The sequence below is a fragment of the Homalodisca vitripennis genome, chromosome X, assembly GCF_021130785.1.
Source record: "Homalodisca vitripennis isolate AUS2020 chromosome X, UT_GWSS_2.1, whole genome shotgun sequence".
NCBI lineage: Eukaryota > Metazoa > Arthropoda > Insecta > Hemiptera > Cicadellidae > Homalodisca > Homalodisca vitripennis.
Window position 1 is genome coordinate 11799619 of NC_060215.1, and position 18729 is coordinate 11818347.

Below are 18729 nucleotides of genomic sequence, written 5' to 3' on the forward strand. Positions count from 1 at the left end.
CATTCGCTCATCTGGCAACAAGATGGTGCCCCAGCACATTTCGTTATTAAAGTTCGAGATTTTTAAAAAAAACACATTTGAAACGTTCACCACTCCATCAGTACCGGTCATCAAATCAGTTTTTCGTTTATTTAACAGGTTTGCAAAAAGCACATAACAGATAATGAACTGTGCGGGTAGTATATAGAAGTCTTCTGCAGATCATGAGCTATCTGTTTATTGTAAAAGAATCTATCTGGTGGTACCTTATCTTAGTTGATAATGGTATTTGGAGTTTTCCGAAGTTACCGGTTTTTCTCGAGCAACGTGGTTGTCGTTTACTTAAATAAAAACGTGGTTGCTGAAGTGTCTTGTAAATTAAAATAATTGTTGGGTGGTAATGTAAGAAAGTAAATGCAGAACAGCCAAATTTTAGGTGTTAGGAAATGAAATGAACTGTTGAAATGTATTATGTAACGATAAGTATTATAAGCTGTATTATTTTTTGCGCTAATGTGGGCGCCCGGAGTGTGGTATAGTTCTATAAAGTTGTAGTTCTATACTTCATAGTTTAAAAATTTAAATACTGAAATCTCTATAACAGGATAGATCTTAAATTTATATTTAACCAGCTACACATATTACTAGCAACGTGGTTAGCTCAGTCCCAAGTAATCCTCAAAATGTTAAATAATGGAGGAATAAATAATTATTTCATCTCTGGCCGGTTATATGTTCTGTTGAAATTATTTGGGAAAAGGAAAATACATCTGTCCTTTATTTCCATCGGGGCAACATAATCTATGTCCAGGATCTGAGCAGCTATAATTAATGTGATCCGAGTAACAGACTAGGCCAGAAGACAGAAGTTCATTGTGGATGATGTAAGTTGAGGCGGGTACGGTTCTTTTAGTGTCTTATTAACCTGTGTAAATATCAAGAATTGCATTTCATGTTGGTCCAGAAGAAGAAAAGTATCTTTTTAAGTTTTAAATCAGTATCATGTCTTTCCTCATTTAAACAATTCTCTTTAAATAAACTCTAGGATGATCTATTCATCCTTTCCACGTGAAGTTCAGATATTTAGGTTGTAGGACCACTTCGCTCACAGATGGTTTCTTTGACACCGGTGTGTAACAGTTAATCTGGGCCTTGAAGTCCTTGTCCACACAAAAGATCGTACTTGACTGCTCTCAAAGCCTTGAAGTCCTTGTCCACACAAAAGATCGTACTTGACTGCTATCACCTTGAACCGTTGAAAGCCTTTCCCTTCGTGATTGCATTGTACACAACTTGTCTAATCAAAACACTTAATTTAAATTAGAACCTCCTCTTACAGAATTCATATTCTTTACTTTAATCTTTACAGTGTTTGATAATACCTTTTATTGCATAAGTTACAAAAGCGACAACTCATCCAGTGCTATAAATTGAGGCACGGCAAAAATGAGCGCTTGGACTGCCATCTGTTTAATGAAAAATCTACTAGCATATTTAAACGGTAACGATCAAAGTTACGTGTTGCAGCCCTAACGTCAGATCTCAGAACATAACAGTCAGTTACTGACACATCCACTGTACCGAAGCATGTATCCACTGTATCCACATCTCGTCCGTATGAACGATTACTCTCCTGCGTAACTAATACCATAACTAGTAATACTCACTTGACTTTACCCACTGAGAAAACTTAGCACACCTGAGCATACTTTCCTTAGACAACCCAAATGCTTTTTTGTAACAGTGTTGACTTGTCAACTTAGAACATTTGATGATTGTTGTAATGTTCTATGTGATGACAGCTGCTGTACATAGAGTGGGCTCGGCCTGGACGTCGGTACAAGAAACAGCCATTGTGGTTTATACGGTGTTGACTTTGTCAACTTTGAACATTTGATAATTGTTGTAATGTTCTTGTGATGACAGCTGCTGTACATGGAGTGGGCTCGGCCTGGTCGATGGTACAAGAAGCAGCCATTGTGGTTGGTTCGAAAGTACTTTGGAGACAAAATCGCTCTTTACTTTACTTGGCTTGGTTTCTACACGAAGATGCTGATACCCGCAGCCATCGTCGGCTTTCTCTGTTTCATGTACGGCCTTCTGTCTATGGACTCCTCGGACAATATTCCCAGGTAAATTAAAAATCTAGTTTTCATCGTACGTTTGTATTTATTATCCTTACTATTTTAATTTGATCCAAAAAATAGCTTATTTGTTCAAAACTATTTTATTACTAGTTAAACATCTTTCCACAAAAATAATTAAGAGGAGAGTAAGGAAAACGACAGAACAATTGTATTTAGTACTGATTATGGATAATTTTATATCATTTTACACATTTGAAAGCAATTTAACCCTTTGGGGAATGACGGCATATTCGCGACGTCCGCCGAGTTGAGATTAATAAGCATTTTTTCAAGCTCATAAGAATGGCTGTTCATGTGGATATAGGAATACATATACTAGTTGTATGCATTTCATCAAATTATACATATAAGTAAAGAAAACTAAATGTTGCAAATACCATTTTCCCATTTTTTGGTTGGTATCAAACTAAATGGTTTAATAGTCATTTAAAATAAAATATTAAATATCGCTAATTATAAATATAATAAACATGTAGATCAAATTATAAAGCAATTTACAACTGTTTTCAATAAAGTACAATTTTGATCAATCATTTCATAAAACACAGTTTTTAAGATTTTATTTGTGACAGTTGCGACTTTTTATGCAACTAAAAAAGATATAAAAGCCGTACAGATAATGGTCAAACCAAAAAAAACTTGTAACATAATAAATACTCTAATTTTGAACAGAATGGAGATAAATAGTTAATGTTCAATCAAAATTGTACTTGAGAAGCTTTGATTGTTACAAATATTACTGGCTTGAGTGAGTGCATAAACACAGGAGTTGAATGGCTTTCTGCACCGTAAAGTTACAAAGTCTCGGTAAAAATAATAGAAATGCAAAATACAAATAAAAGAAGTGGGAACTTATAACTCACTAATAACTAATTAAGAGTTATGCCAGTAAAAAAGCCAACATAGTTTTGCATTGACTATAATAGGTAGTCTTATTTCTGAGTTCGTCCATTAAAACAGTAAGATGTTTTTATTCATTAATTACAAACTTTCACCAAAGTCATCAAATTAAGACGATGCTTTCTTCAAGGAAAGGGAGTTTAATGTTGTATAATTAAGTTTAAGCCTAATGGTTTCACTGTTACTAAGAAATTGCAAATTATCTATTGACACTGCAAACATCACATTCGAATGATTGTACTGCTCGACTTCAACTTGAGGTAGTTCATAAATCAACAGGACACTAAGTACATAAAGAAGTCCAAATTTTACAATTACCACTTTTTCTAAACCAGGCACCCCTGCTAAGTTACTTGTATCTATAGTTTACTAACTACCATTTTATAAATGATCAATTTTCCAATAACAGCGACGTTAAAATCCAGTGATTTGTGTTTACAGCAAAGAGATTTGCGATCCAAAGCTAGCAGGAAACATCACCCTGTGCCCATTGTGTGATAAAGTGTGCACCTACCAGAGGCTGAAGGAATCTTGTGTATTTGCCAAAATCACGTACCTCTTCGACAACCCAGCCACCGTCTTTTTTGCGATATTCATGTCTTTCTGGGGTAAGATAAGCCAATTTATCCGAAATTCTTCACCATTTGATCTCATAACTTCATGTTTTAAATGGGAGTAGTTGGAAGATATTCTTTTTATTCTCTCTTGTATAGAGATCCTGAACTCAGTTGTAATCATTACTGTGGTAACAGCAATTTCCATGTTTATTGATGAAGGCAGAAGTCCGTAAAAATTAATTTGTACATATCTGAAGTTAAAACCTGTCGTATTTGTTATTTCATTGAATAACGACAATACTAACCCAAAAAGACGGTTTCTAAGACAATTTTTCATGAAAATAAGATGCAACAAGTCTGCAAATGTAATATATTTCCCATCCGATATTCGTATGCTTTACTTTAAATGAGTCAAGAATTTTGAGGGAAATATTTTTCATTCGAATATTGTGGACGATATATTTCGTAAACTCTATAGCTTAGGAATCCAATATTTATGATGCAGTTAGAGTTTTGCAACACAATTTAAGAGAGTCTATTCCTTTAATTTAGTTAGAAATCCACGTACAGATAATAAAAAGCTTAATTTATAATAAGTATATGTTTACATTTTTATTTCATTAGATTCGCAATGGTAATATCACTTATCTGCTATTAAAATTCCACAGCAAATTAAAAATTTAGATTTTAAAATTATAATTTGGCAAGCTATTGAACTATGGGGTGTTAGTTAGACACTGGATCTCTCTAGTGTTACTCAGTACCTACTTAATTTTCGCTCTGAAGTTAATTAAACATCTTTATGATTTTATAGTGATTTTAAAATCACATGTGAAAAAATTTGATAATAATTGACTAAATGAAATAAACTTTCAATTGAAATAATTTTATTTACGCCATACAGATTCCAGGAGTCAAATCTGTAACATCGCCAAATTCCAGACGCTGCACTAAGAGGAAGGTGAACTGAAGCTAAACTCAACACTCACAACCTACTCTAAAATATTCTGAATTATATTTTGCTCCACACATTAGGTTTTCTTATATTGTGTTAAATATTTCCTTTCAAGTTGTAATTTTGTTTATAATATCCTGTATAACTTCTATGATCTTTATTAAGTTTTAATTTCCTTCAAATTGGCCACTATAGTTTGCAAATAAATACAAATTTTAATACTGATTTAATTTGCACTCGGTTTTCATGCTTTATTATATTTCAGTACGGTGTGGAATTTTTATAGATCACAGGTAAATATTGTTCTCTAATTACTTTTATACTATCATCTTACAATTTTTTGTATCATAGATTTGAGATAATTAGTCTATTTCTGTTCCAATGGATGTCCCAGGACATAGACAAGTATAACTCCTGACCTGAGCACATAATCCTCTCAGCAAAGCACTACATATTTTAGAGAAAACTCCAAAAAGGAGAAAACCACCAAAGAAACGCATTTGAGAACATAACGCCAGATTCCAGGAGTCAAATGTGTAACTTGGGGCTGAGAACTACATGAAATCTATAGTCGTAGGCGAGCTGAGAAGCTGGTCAGACTCGACAGGAACAAGCCCCAGACTTGGTTCATCTTTCATCCAACTTGATTGAATGGGAGACAGGGTAAACTCATTGGGTACGGTGACGGGGAAACCGCACCTCACCGAACTGGCCGAATCTCCGGTTCACCATCTTGAGGGTAACTATCAGCAAACTGCGTATGTACCGTGTTGGGAACTTGTGTGCCCGAACTGGCCGAATCTCCGGTTCACCATCCCGAGCGTAACTATCTGCAAACTGCGTAAGTACCGTGTTGGAAACTTGTGTGCCCGAACTGGTCGAATCTCCGGTTCACCATCTCGAGGGTAACTATCAGCAAACTGCGTATGTACCGTGTTGGGAACTTGTGTGCCCGAACTGGCCGATTCTCCGGTTCACCATCTCGAGGGTAACTATCTGCAAACTGCGTAAGCACCGTGTTGGGAACTTGTGTGCCCGAACTGGCCGAATCTCCGGTTCACCATCTCGAGGGTAACTATCTGCAAACTGCGTAAGTACCGTGTTGGGAACTTGTGTGCCCGAACTGGCCGAATCTCCGGTTCACCATCTCGAGGGTAACTATCTGCAAACTGCGCATGTACCGTGTTGGGAACTTGTGTGCCCGAATTGGCCGAATCTCCGGTTCACCATCTCGAGGGTAACTATCTGCAAACTGCGTAAGTACCGTGTTGGGAACTTGTGTGCCCGAACTGGCCGAATCTCCGGTTCACCATCTCGAGGGTAACTATCTGCAAACTGCGTAAGTACCGTGTTGGGAACTTGTGTGCCCGAACTGGTCGAATCTCCGGTTCACAATCTCGAGGGTAACTATCTGCAAACTGCGTAAGTACCGTGTTGGGAACTTGTGTGCCCGAACCGGCCGAATCTCCGGTTCGCCATCTCGAGGGTAACTATCTGCAAACTGCGTAAGTACCGTGTTGGAAACTTGTGTGCCCGAACTGGTCGAATCTCCGGTTCACCATCTCGAGGGTAACTATCTGCAAACTGCGTAAGTACCGTGTTGGGAACTTGTGTGCCCGAATTGGCCGAATCTCCGGTTCACCATCTCGAGGGTAACTATCTGCAAACTGCGTAAGTACCGTGTTGGGAACTTGTGTGCCCGAACTGGCCGAATCTCCGGTTCACCATCTCGAGGGTAACTATCTGCAAACTGCGTAAGTACCGTGTTGGGAACTTGTGTGCCCGAACTGGTCGAATCTCCGGTTCACCATCTCGAGGGTAACTATCTGCAAACTGCGTAAGTACCGTGTTGGGAACTTGTGTGCCCGAACCGGCCGAATCTCCGGTTCGCCATCTCGAGGGTAACTATCTGCAAACTGCGTAAGTACCGTGTTGGAAACTTGTGTGCCCGAACTGGTCGAATCTCCGGTTCACCATCTCGAGGGTAACTATCTGCAAACTGCGTAAGTACCGTGTTGGGAACTTGTGTGCCCGAACTGGCCGAATCTCCGGTTCACCATCTCGAGGGTAACTATCTGCAAACTGCGTAAGTACCGTGTTGGGAACTTGTGTGCCCGAACTGGTCGAATCTCCGGTTCACCATCTCGAGGGTAACTATCTGCAAACTGCGTAAGTACCGTGTTGGGAACTTGTGTGCCCGAACTGGTCGAATCTCCGGTTCACCATCTCGAGGGTAACTATCTGCAAACTGCGTAAGTACCGTGTTAGGAACTTGTGTGCCCGAACTGGCCGAATCTCCGGTTCACCATCTCGAGGGTAACTATCTGCAAACTGCGCATGTACCGTGTTGGGAACTTGTGTGCCCGAATTGGCCGAATCTCCGGTTCACCATCTCGAGGGTAACTATCTGCAAACTGCGTAAGTACCGTGTTAGGAACTTGTGTGCCCGAACTGGCCGAATCTCCGGTTCACCATCTCGAGGGTAACTATCTGCAAACTGCGTAAGTACCGTGTTAGGAACTTGTGTGCCCGAACTGGCCGAATCTCCGGTTCACCATCTCGAGGGTAACTATCTGCAAACTACGCATGTACCGTGTTGGGAACTTGTGTGCCCGAATTGGCCGAATCTCCGGTTCACCATCTCGAGGGTAACTATCTGCAAACTGCGTAAGTACCGTGTTGGGAACTTGTGTGCCCGAACTGGCCGAATCTCCGGTTCACCATCTCGAGGGTAACTATCTGCAAACTGCGTAAGTACCGTGTTGGGAACTTGTGTGCCCGAACTGGCCGAATCTCCGGTTCACCATCTCGAGGGTAACTATCTGCAAACTGCGTAAGTACCGTGTTGGGAACTTGTGTGCCCGAACTGGTCGAATCTCCGGTTCACCATCTCGAGGGTAACTATCTGCAAACTGCGTAAGTACCGTGTTGGGAACTTGTGTGCCCGAACCGGCCGAATCTCCGGTTCGCCATCTCGAGGGTAACTATCTGCAAACTGCGTAAGTACCGTGTTGGAAACTTGTGTGCCCGAACTGGTCGAATCTCCGGTTCACCATCTCGAGGGTAACTATCTGCAAACTGCGTAAGTACCGTGTTGGGAACTTGTGTGCCCGAACTGGCCGAATCTCCGGTTCACCATCTCGAGGGTAACTATCTGCAAACTGCGTAAGTACCGTGTTGGGAACTTGTGTGCCCGACCTGGTCGAATCTCCGGTTCACCATCTCGAGGGTAACTATCTGCAAACTGCGTAAGTACCGTGTTGGGAACTTGTGTGCCCGAACTGGCCAAATCTCCGGTTAATCGTCTCGAGCGTAAATATGTGCTAACTGCATACGTACCGTGTCGGGAACTTTACTGTTACTGTATACAGAATCGCTGACCCCAACTTCAAGCAAGCATGGTACAGTCTAGTCGTCAGACCGAGTTGGATAGTATGCGTAGTGAACAAATTATTTTTAAATAATGCATGCGTAATTTTGAGGTAAATTGATCGAATTTTGTATAGTTCAGTTAGTAAAATTACATGCTACTTAGAATTACCTCTTCTTAAGGGTTGTGTATTTAAATATAAATATAAGCACCTTATAAGTTTGAAAACATGTTGTCCTAGAGACTGATCATGTTTATAAAACCGGTTTTTTTACTTAACGTAGTAACATAGCCAGTTTTTAGTCATATATAATACTACATCTTTGGGGTGTATGTATACTGCGAAAACTTTTTTCTCGTGTGCATGATAACCGCTCTGGCCGTACCATAATCTGTGTGCATCAAACGTCACACCAACTTCATGGCCGAAATTCATATTTTCCCAATAACCATTCTGTCTCCTGACCCTTCACAGAACACCCAAGCCAGCGGCGGCAGCGTCCCTCAACAGCGATCATCAAGATTTGTGAACCTCAACACTATCCTATCCTACGTGATCCTGGCCGTGACCATTAATCTATGCCACCATTCATCTTCTTCCAACAGGCACCATACCCTGATAACCAGCATTTAAACCCTAATCGCCCTGAATTTAACTACAAAATCATCAATGCCTTTATAAGCCACAACATTAACTCTGATCATGTATCTCTTCTCTTCAACATGAAAATTAGATCTTGTATACTCGAGTAAGTCCTGTTTTCATACTGCATATGGTACTATGCTTTGCTTTCATGGCGTACAGGTGTGAAAGCAGCTTTCTTTGGTAGCATAACATAGCATAAAATAAGACCGAATTTGACTTTGCTCAAAACTCCAAAACATTCTGGCGTCTGGTCAGATTCCAACATAACCCCTCCATTCCAGTCACCAATCTACCATTGTTATTCTGCAATGCAAGGCATAACTCACATCCAGTCACCCATACACGATCGAAACCACTTTCACCAGCTAAATAACCTAAATACCCTCAACCATTATGTATTTAGTACTCTTGACCATATATTGGCTATATTTTCATGAGGATATTTCTAATCCGCTCCTGAAGTCATCCTTCCTACAATATGTTTCTACCTTAATATTTGATAATGACGCTGCCCATGCTTATGAAGATTTCATGTGTCGTAATATTTCCTCACAAGCCTACATATTAATAATTGTTGCACAAACCCCGTCGAGACCATCATCTCCCGACCCCTGTAAGGACAAGGCTTGAACTCTGTGGATTTGTTGAGATCGTTAAAAAGTAGAGATTTGAGTCAGTTTACGACATAAAGAAAAACTACTGAAGGAGCTGAACAGCATTACAGTAGATGAGTTTTCAGGGCCGATCAAACAGTGAAACGACGAGAGGGAAAATATATACCTTCCCAAGAGGAGTCCAAAAACTTGAATATTTTGTAAATAAATTCATTTTTGATCACTCCATATAATTGCTTTCTAGAAGGTGGATTTAGACATGATGTGACAGCTTACTAATTACACTTCCCTGTTACAGCTACAACATTTTTAGAACTGTGGAAACGCAAGCAGGCCGTGGTAGCTTGGGAGTGGGATTTGCAGAACGTGGAGGAGGACGAGGAGCCGAGGCCGGAGTTCGAGGCTACAGTGAAGACTATCCGCACCAACCCCGTCACGCGACGTAAGGAACCTTACATCCCCGCGTGGAACAAGCTGCTGCGCTTCGCCGCCACGGGCAGCATGGTTTTCTTCATGGTGAGTTTCAGACAGTTGTCATGATCCATTCATATAACTAGAGGTTTTATTGTCCCGGCGCATAGGAGTGCTTAACCCTCGAGCTGGTGGTGTCTGCTTCTGTACTGGCACCCTATCTTCAGCTGTTTGTAAGAATTACACTAAACTGTTACATACCTCTCAAAATTCTTCAGATATATAAATTATTATATATAACTGTTTTCAGAATATTCCAAATAACAATAATAAATTAAAGATTTCTGTGTCTGAATGGGCTAGATATTATTTTTTGTTAAGACTTGACAACGTTGCACATTATCTTATCATGTATGTATGAAAGATTTCTATAAAATCCAAACCATACAAAAGAAGCACGATTTTATCCCTACCCAAAAAAAAAAAAAAAAAAAACACACACACACACACACACACACACACGTATAGTTTTAGTGGCTTTACTTAAAAAGTGTTTACTTTTTTAGGACCTTTTGAACTTTAGCACAAAATTCACTAAGAATGTATTTTCAGCTATTTGTTCAATGGCTTTACACACTGAAACTTTAACCTATATATGGCTTATTATATATCAATGTTTTCAGAATATTTTACATAATAATCATTAATGATCTTCATTAAAATTGTCTTACTTTCAAAAAATGTAAGTGTTTAAATATTCTTGATAAGAAGTTTTTAAATTTTTTATAACTGCACTATATCATCATGAATGTGTAAATGTGTAAAAGGTTTATATAATTTCCAAATCACACAAAAGGAACACAATTTTATACTTACTAATATATATATATATATATATATATATATATATATATATATATATATAGTTTAGCTCTTTTAATTAAAAATTTTTTACTTTTTTAGCAATCTTTGAATAGCGCAAAATCCACTAATATTGTATTTTTAGCATTTTGTACAATTGCTTTACAACACTGAAATTCTACCTATATATGACTTATTATGCATCACTATTTTTAGGAAAACTAAAGGAATAATAATACTCACTTATTATTGTTGCTATATTTTTTTTTATTCACAAAAAGTTTTACCTTGAACTAGCCTGATGCGGATGCTGGTTCCAATTCAGCTAATAGTTCTCTCAGATTACTATATTTATTCCTAAAATTGAGCATGACTTCATCAGCCATATTACTAATAACCAAAACAAAACATAAACTAAAAATAAATCAATTAGGCAGATACCAAAACACAACAGCAGCAGACATACAAATTCATCTTATCACATATAAAACTTTTTATCTGAACATGCTTTTCTTTATTATATCTTACATGACTATTGCATAGGATCTTGGTCTATAAGTTCACTTAATAAAAGCAAAAAAATTTCCTTGAACAAATTAACATTTAAGTCTTTACTTTTTCAAATTTAGTAATTATGTAAAGTAATAAAATTTTAGTCCATGGCTCATGTTCATAGGGCAACATCCCTAGCCAATACTGCAGTCACTCGTCGTGATACATTGAGATGTCCAAGAGCTGTATTTTCGAGTATTAATCTTTTGGTACCATGGTAAAGTGGATTTGTATTATTATGTTGGGTATATCCATCCGCAGGTGTGTGTGGCCCTCAGTGCAGTGTTGGGTACCATCATCTACCGCATCACTGTGGTCACCGTCATATACGAAGGAGGGAATATGTTCATCAAGCGACATGCCAAGATCTTCACCTCCATGACCGCAGCACTCATCAACTTGATAATTATCATGATTCTCACTAAGGTACTTAACCTTAATATTTTAATGAGAAGTGGCATCTATATTTTATATAAATTATTAAACTCAGCCTTCAATTTTTCTACTTTATTCATTGTATCATAATGATTTATATCATCATATTGTAACTTTGAAATTTAAGATGATACATGTTTTCTGTTCCAATATAGGTTATAGCTTATTTTATGATTAGGAGATTTCTGAAAAGGTACCTTCAAGAATCAAGAATGTTTATTGTCATCCCACAAATACATTGTAATGACAAAGTCCTCATAGCAAAAGAGTTATATGCATATATACAATATATAACACCAACAGTATAAAAATATATATGTAAATATAAATACATACTACATACATGCGGTAAATAGTACAAGTCAAAGAAAAAGTTTAAAAGAATAAATTATCTAAATTGCACATCAGAATTTCGTTAACATTATAAAAAGCTTATTGCATGAACCATTTAAGCAAAATATTTTAAAAGAGACATCTTTGGCATTTACAAGCAGCTAATTGAATAATTTAGTTCCAACATAGAAGTAGGAGTGCTGGGTTTTAGCCTTGATTATAGATCCTTCTGAGGATCCTTAAGGATCTATAGTCAAGGGTTTTAGTCAGCCTACCACATTCTAAGTCAATAAGGTCTCGATATCTTGTGGATTAATCATGATTTGAGCTTCTAAGGTTAAATATGTCTAAATTTTCTTTAATATACACTAAACTTAGAAATATAAAAATGCAGGGTACAGTAAGTATATTATGATCTATAAAAAAGGGTTTACATGAGTCAGAAGTACTTACATTGAACATTGTGCGTAATGCTTTCTTCTGGCATAGAAAGACCTCTTTAGTACCACTTGAGTTACCCCAAAGAAGAGTTCCATACAAAAGATATGAGTGAAATAGTGCAAAATTTGCTTTCATTATCAAGGTGGAGCTGGTACAAGTTTTGAGTTTTTTTAACAAAAATATTACTCTAGATAATCGGATACAAAGAACATCTGTATGGTGTTTCCAGGTAAGCTTTGAGTCCAGGTTGCTACCAAGTAGTTTGACTGATTTATTTACAGAGTTATTCCTTAAGCTAAAAATAATATGCTCAGTCTTATCTTCATTCACTTGTAAGCCATTAGCGGAAAACCAGAGTTTAGACCTGTCTTTATATAGTTAGTTGATCATAGTTGAATTAATTTCTGGAAGAAAATTAGAGCACATTAATGTAGTATCATCTGTGTAGTGTACACTTTCATTAGGTACAAAGTTTGGAAGGTCGTTAATGAAATAGTGAATAAGAAGGGACCCAGGACAGAGCCCTGGGGGACCCCGATTATCACCCGTTTAAGGTCTGACCTCTATCCGCCTATTTTTACGAACTGGTACCTGTTAGATATATAAGAGATAAAAAGTGAAAGCTTATTTCCCTCAACTCCATAGTAATTCAGTTTTCTAATAAGTTCTTGGTGTCAAAGGCTTTGCTTAAATTTAAAAGTAGGGCACTAACTTGTTTTTTTTTTCAAAATTCTGAAAGATGTATGATACCACGCTATCAACAGCCTTAACAGTAGACAGACTGCATCTAAACCCAAACTGTGCAGACAAGAGCAAGTATTTTGTTCAAAATAATACTCAATCTGACAGTTAATAATCGCTTTTAATTATTTTAGATATGACTGGTACCAGGGCTATAGGATGATAGTTGTTTACATTAGTTCTGTCTTCTTTTTTAGATATGGACACAGTGACTGTTACCTCAACCACAAGCTCATTTAATTGCATATTGTACAATCCCACTGCAAGAAAAAAACAAGACAACCGATTAGGAAAGGGAATAGAAACTGTTGTCGAGTTTCTATGTTATTTAATAATGTTATTTATTGATCAACTGTTATGTTTAGGCGGTTTTAGAAAAGGAACTGCCTAAAAGATAACGAAAGGAAAGGAATAATAATAATAATAAAGGGACCAAGTGGTACATTCTGAAACTTTGGGCATCTTTAGAGGTAAAGAAGCCCTTTGTTGTTTGTTTGGAAGAACGTTTCTACAACTTCGCCAGTCTTTTTCTCCGGACAGAAAACCAGTGAGAGGTTAAAGTTTGGTTTTCTTTTTTGAGCCAGTCTCACCTCAACCAATAGTGACTGGACACTCAAAACTTTCTCAGAGTAGAAGCATATCCTTTCTGATCCTTGGAAGGAAAAGCCGAACCCTCCACCTTCTTCCTATCAGCTCAGATTCACAATCTTTGTGGCACAACAGAAGATATAAGAGCAGGACATAGTAGGAAATTCTGTGAGTTCCATGGGAAATTAATAGATTATCTACATATTTCCTCTGCATTGTTTACGTATAGTTATGGAAACAATAAAGGTCCTGTTGAGAGATACAACTTGCTTGAAGAGATAAGTTTTTTTTTGTAATAAATGATTTGTTGCACTTAACATTTGACTCCTGAGCGGCACAGTGCCTAATGTTGGCAAACACACCAAATCAAGTTTTTGTACCTTGAAGAACTTGAAACACGTTGAAATTCACACATTGAAACGATTTTTCACAATTCAATAAATTCACAATTTATAAACGATACAAACATTTCTTGTACTGTTCGTTTTAAAATGTGTAACAGTCTCGTCAGCAACTTGTTAGAGAATGTCAAAGAAAGGAGATAATTATAGTAGGATAGAAGTGATAGGCGTTGCAATGAATCCAATAATAAATATTTCTTGTATTCCCATAATTTATAAATAATATTTAGTAAAACATAATAGCAAAACTGAAATAATGTCTTAAGCTGCCACATAAAATAAAGTTAGTTTTAAATTTTAAGTTATGTTCCCATTGACTCTTACACCTCAGTGATCATCCTTCCCATAAGTAAGCACTAATAGTATTCTCATTGTTTGGAGCATCTGTCATTCCGTAAGTCTTTTATGAACTAAAAAGATCTTCAAGAGACACAATGTATAATTTAGGATATAACCGTGTTTGTTGTTTCAGTCAAAGTCTATAATTAATTGGAATATATCCGTTTACTATACACTATACATCATAGTTCAAGATAGAACTATGTTTATAATATTTATAGTTAAATCATTAAAAACAACAAAAAGAACTGAGGGTCCAAACCAAGTACATTCCTGAATTTGCAGTGAAACTCTTTAAATGCACTCCATTAAGCCCTACTCATACCATTTCCTATCTATTGTCATAACTTACCCACAAGGATGGTTGGAAATAATTCACTGTTTCTGTTATGGTTCTGGATGACCTCCATGTTGAAAGCTAACTGCAACCAATAATGGACACACACAGACAAGAGACTGAAACAGAAATCGGCACCCCATTTTAATGTCTGATACTCACTTCATAGGAATGCTAAGGAACATTTCAATTTTATACTTAGGTACTGCACTATCACCCTTTGGAGCAAAATGTAATCTATCCTGAAGTAGCGAGATAGGATAGAGTGCAGGGATGGGGTTTCCTTCCAATGTTTGTCACGTACATTAACAATGCTATATAATGTTTTTCTGTATCATTGGTTGCCAGCATTTAGACAATTTCACACTATCTCCTTTATTAAATTTATTTTCATTGTTGATTATTTCTAAAAATTCTCTTATTACCCTTTGATAATAGATGGGATTTTTGCTAGTACTATTTTTATTCTATGGCATATTTGATTTTGAAACCGTATTATGCTATGACCGATTTTTCTGTATCTTAATGTTACATGTATCTAATGTGTTTACTCACTCGTCTGGGTATTAAATGTTTTGTCTCTCCAATGCAGACTGACAATAGCTACATGGGATTCCATACACAGAGCAATCTTATTCTTCACTGGACTCAAACAGTTCTTTAGACTTTGGGCTGGCTTGAATACAGTTTTGATATTATGTCTCCTTAATGTCCTTTCTATTGTATTGGTCTTTCCTTGAATGTAAGGGAGTCATGCTAGTTTTTGACGTTCTACATTTTGCCTCTAATCTAAATATGGCACATTTTAACATGTGACTTTTGTAATTTGTTGTGTATATGCTTTATCTATATGCATGATATTGTACCAATTCTCCTCATAATATCCTGTTCTCTTTATTCCAACTGTCTTCATCTGACATGCAGATCACCTGATTGTATTCAAACTCCAAACTGGTGGAATAATGATGAAAATCAGTGTTTAGATACCTTATTGGTGTGTGCTGGTTTCCTATATACTAAATTAAATTCCTTTACTCCCGTCTGGCTTCCTAGTTGTCATTATCTCCAAAAATGGTAAATGATTGTTTTTAACTTCTACGGTAAACTTGATGTTGGGATGTATGGCTTTAATATAAAATATGGTAGGAGTTCATCTAGGCTGTCTTTACCGTACATCTATGAAGTGAACCTGTCACTTCGGTTTCCTCTCCGCTCCTTTCAGGGCTTCCCCATTTTTTTCATAAACAGGATTGCTGCTTCAGGTGACCCGATCGCCACTCTGTCAGTTTGCTAGTAGAAATTACCTTAAAAAAAGAAATAAGTCAATTGGAGGCGTATTTCTGCCAATTCTGCCATTTCCTGAGATTTAATTTCCTTACTTATTCAACTATTTCATGAATTGGCACTTTGGTTAAAAGCGATTCAACATCATAACTGATGATTATATCTTTTTCATCACATTTTTTATGAAATGACTTGAATCCAGTACATATGAACCACTCCTTCCCATGCAATAAGACAACAACTTGAACACATTAAACTACATTATATGTAGGTGAGCCAACAGAGCTGGTAATAGGTCTTTTTTATGCATTTTTGGCAACCAATACAGAAGTGGTGGTTTTGGGTCAGAGTTAATGAAACGTCTCTTTACGGTGTCTTCTGTGTTAGATCTAATTGCTTCATTTACTAATGAAGTGATGCGCTTTGTAGGATTCCTGACTGGTTTGTAGGGAACATCTTTTAGCATATTATTAATTTTCTCCTTGTAAGTTTATATCCATAGCTACCATCGCATTGCCTTTTCATGTTAAGGTTCTAGATGTCTTCTCAACTGGAGTTCAAGGAGAATCTCTCATGGAGCAATGAGTTAGGACAAAGTGTAGAGATGGAGTTTTCTTCTAATGTTTATCACTCACATCAGGGTCGCTAGGACACTTTTTCTGTTTATATACACATATATATATATATATATAGTTTGGTTATTTTTAAACTTAAGGTATTTGTTTGTAAAATTGCTGGAAATAAGATTTTTTCCCTTAATTAATTATAAGTTTTATCATTTGTCCTTTGCCTTGAAATAATACCTCCACTATATTATTGACATTAAATGAAACATAAAGAATAATATTATGAAGTTTTGTACTTCTAATAATATACTCACATTAATTTGAAGGTGTACTTTCAGTTTGCATTTTTGCTCAGTTCTGGGCTATTCTATGAATATCACAAATAAGCTTAGCGGATCACTAACAATTGTAGATGCATGGATTGTTCTAGTTGTACCACCACTTGGCATTGTGGCTCACCAACAAGGAGAATCCCCGCACTCAAACAGAATATGAAGACAGCTACACATTCAAAATATTCCTCTTTGAGTTTATGAACTTCTATTCTTCTCTTATATACATCGCCTTTTTCAAGGTTTGTCTTATGATTTATTGAAATTGTGTTTATAGTAGTAAAAGATTGTTTTCGCATTTTATATTGAGCAATACAATTGCTGTGGTAATATGTGTTAACAATAACTTATGTTGCTGTAAACTAATATAATACATTTCTCCACAATTACAGACCAAAACTTTTAGTTTTGAGAATTAGTGTAAGGGGTCAAGATTTATTAGTTAGAAAAAATAGTTTAACAGATCCAAAAATTCATTTGTATTTTTCACCTGTAATCACCTGTAATTTGATTGATACCTAAATGTATCAAAGAAATAAATAAGTCTAAATGTCTACATTTAAATGTCCACAGAAAGTTATTAAACATTTTTACTTGCATTAGTTAAATAAATACATAGATGTGTTTCGATACTCTTGATATTTCTTGTTATTTTCAAGTCTTTCTTAAACTTCAAGCTTGTTAACTTGATACTGTAACTTAACCCTGTGGCATTTGGATTCTTATGCACTACTAAAGAAATGTAAACATGCGTTGTCATAAGGGGGCTGTACTGTGATATAACTTTAAATGTCCTATTTATATATGGTGAATATTGTAAAGGTAAACACAATACATAGGAAACAGAAAGCATTAGATAAAAATGTGGAATTATTGCGAGTACTAAAAAAATCGTTTATATGAGTGAAAAGAAAAAAGTATTTGCATAAATTCCATATCTAATAAGATAAAATCTTAGAAATAATCAAGACAGAAAATTACTTCAACAAAGAGGACAGTATCAAATTATAGAAATGCTGGCAGTCTGTGATAAGGAAGCCATATTGATCATTGGTCATGGATTGGTTAAGCTTTTGCCTGATGTGGCTCTCTATAGTAAGTACAAATTATTTCACAGTTATAATTACATTACAATGAATTGTGAGCCGGAATGTGTAGATAATGAATGTGATACTGGCTGTGTGAGCCTAAGAACTGAGATTTTCAAATGTAGACTAGATGATCTGTTATCTGTCTACAGGGAAGGTTCTACAGTTACCCAGGTGACAAGGAGGCACGCAGTTCCAAGTTTCTCAGACTTAAGGGAGATATTTGTGACCCTGCTGGATGTCTCAGTGAGCTATGCATCCAACTTGCCATCATCATGGTGGGGAAGCAGTGCTTCAACAATTTCCTTGAACTGGCTTCACCGTGAGTCCATAACCAAATATAGTATTTCACCTGGCCGATATCCCATACGAAATCGTAATTCTGTAAACCTGAATGATCTGTACCTGTTTCTCAAAAGTCCCAGCCCCTCCTCACCATATCAATTTTTGAACTATTGAGGATTTTCAAATTCATTATTTGCAGCGAATTCATGTTAAGTACAATTAAGTAGAGCCACAACTGTACCCCCAATGAATTAAATTGTTCTCTAAAGAACTGACAGTATTTTAAGCAGCACTGTGGATGAACTCCTAAATTTATAAAATATTTAAATTACTTAGTAATATTTGATTAACCTGCTGCATTGGTGAAATTTGGCATGTCTATGTAAATTGTAAGATTTTCCATACTGTAAGGCCAGTGGTAATCAACAAAAATGTTAAGCATTCTATTCAATTTAAATTCTGAATGAGACTATAACAATAAAATTTGGATAACCCTACCATAAATTGTAGTTATGTTGTTTTCGTGCTAAATACTAAATTAGTAATGTTGTACTTAGTCTCAGTTTA

At 36.4% G+C, this 18729-nt stretch overlaps 1 protein-coding gene across 1 annotated transcript in view; it reads left to right on the forward strand.

Annotated features, from left to right (window-relative positions):
• Positions 1-18729, forward strand: part of LOC124369358 (anoctamin-4-like) — a 64197-nt gene that overhangs the window by 28803 nt on the left and 16665 nt on the right. Inside the window, exons 9-14 of the mRNA XM_046827336.1 lie at positions 1906-2111; positions 3468-3634; positions 9467-9684; positions 11254-11418; positions 16888-17031; positions 18030-18199. Of these exons, the coding sequence (XP_046683292.1) occupies positions 1906-2111; positions 3468-3634; positions 9467-9684; positions 11254-11418; positions 16888-17031; positions 18030-18199 (1070 nt within the window). The remainder of the gene's footprint in view (positions 1-1905; positions 2112-3467; positions 3635-9466; positions 9685-11253; positions 11419-16887; positions 17032-18029; positions 18200-18729) is intronic.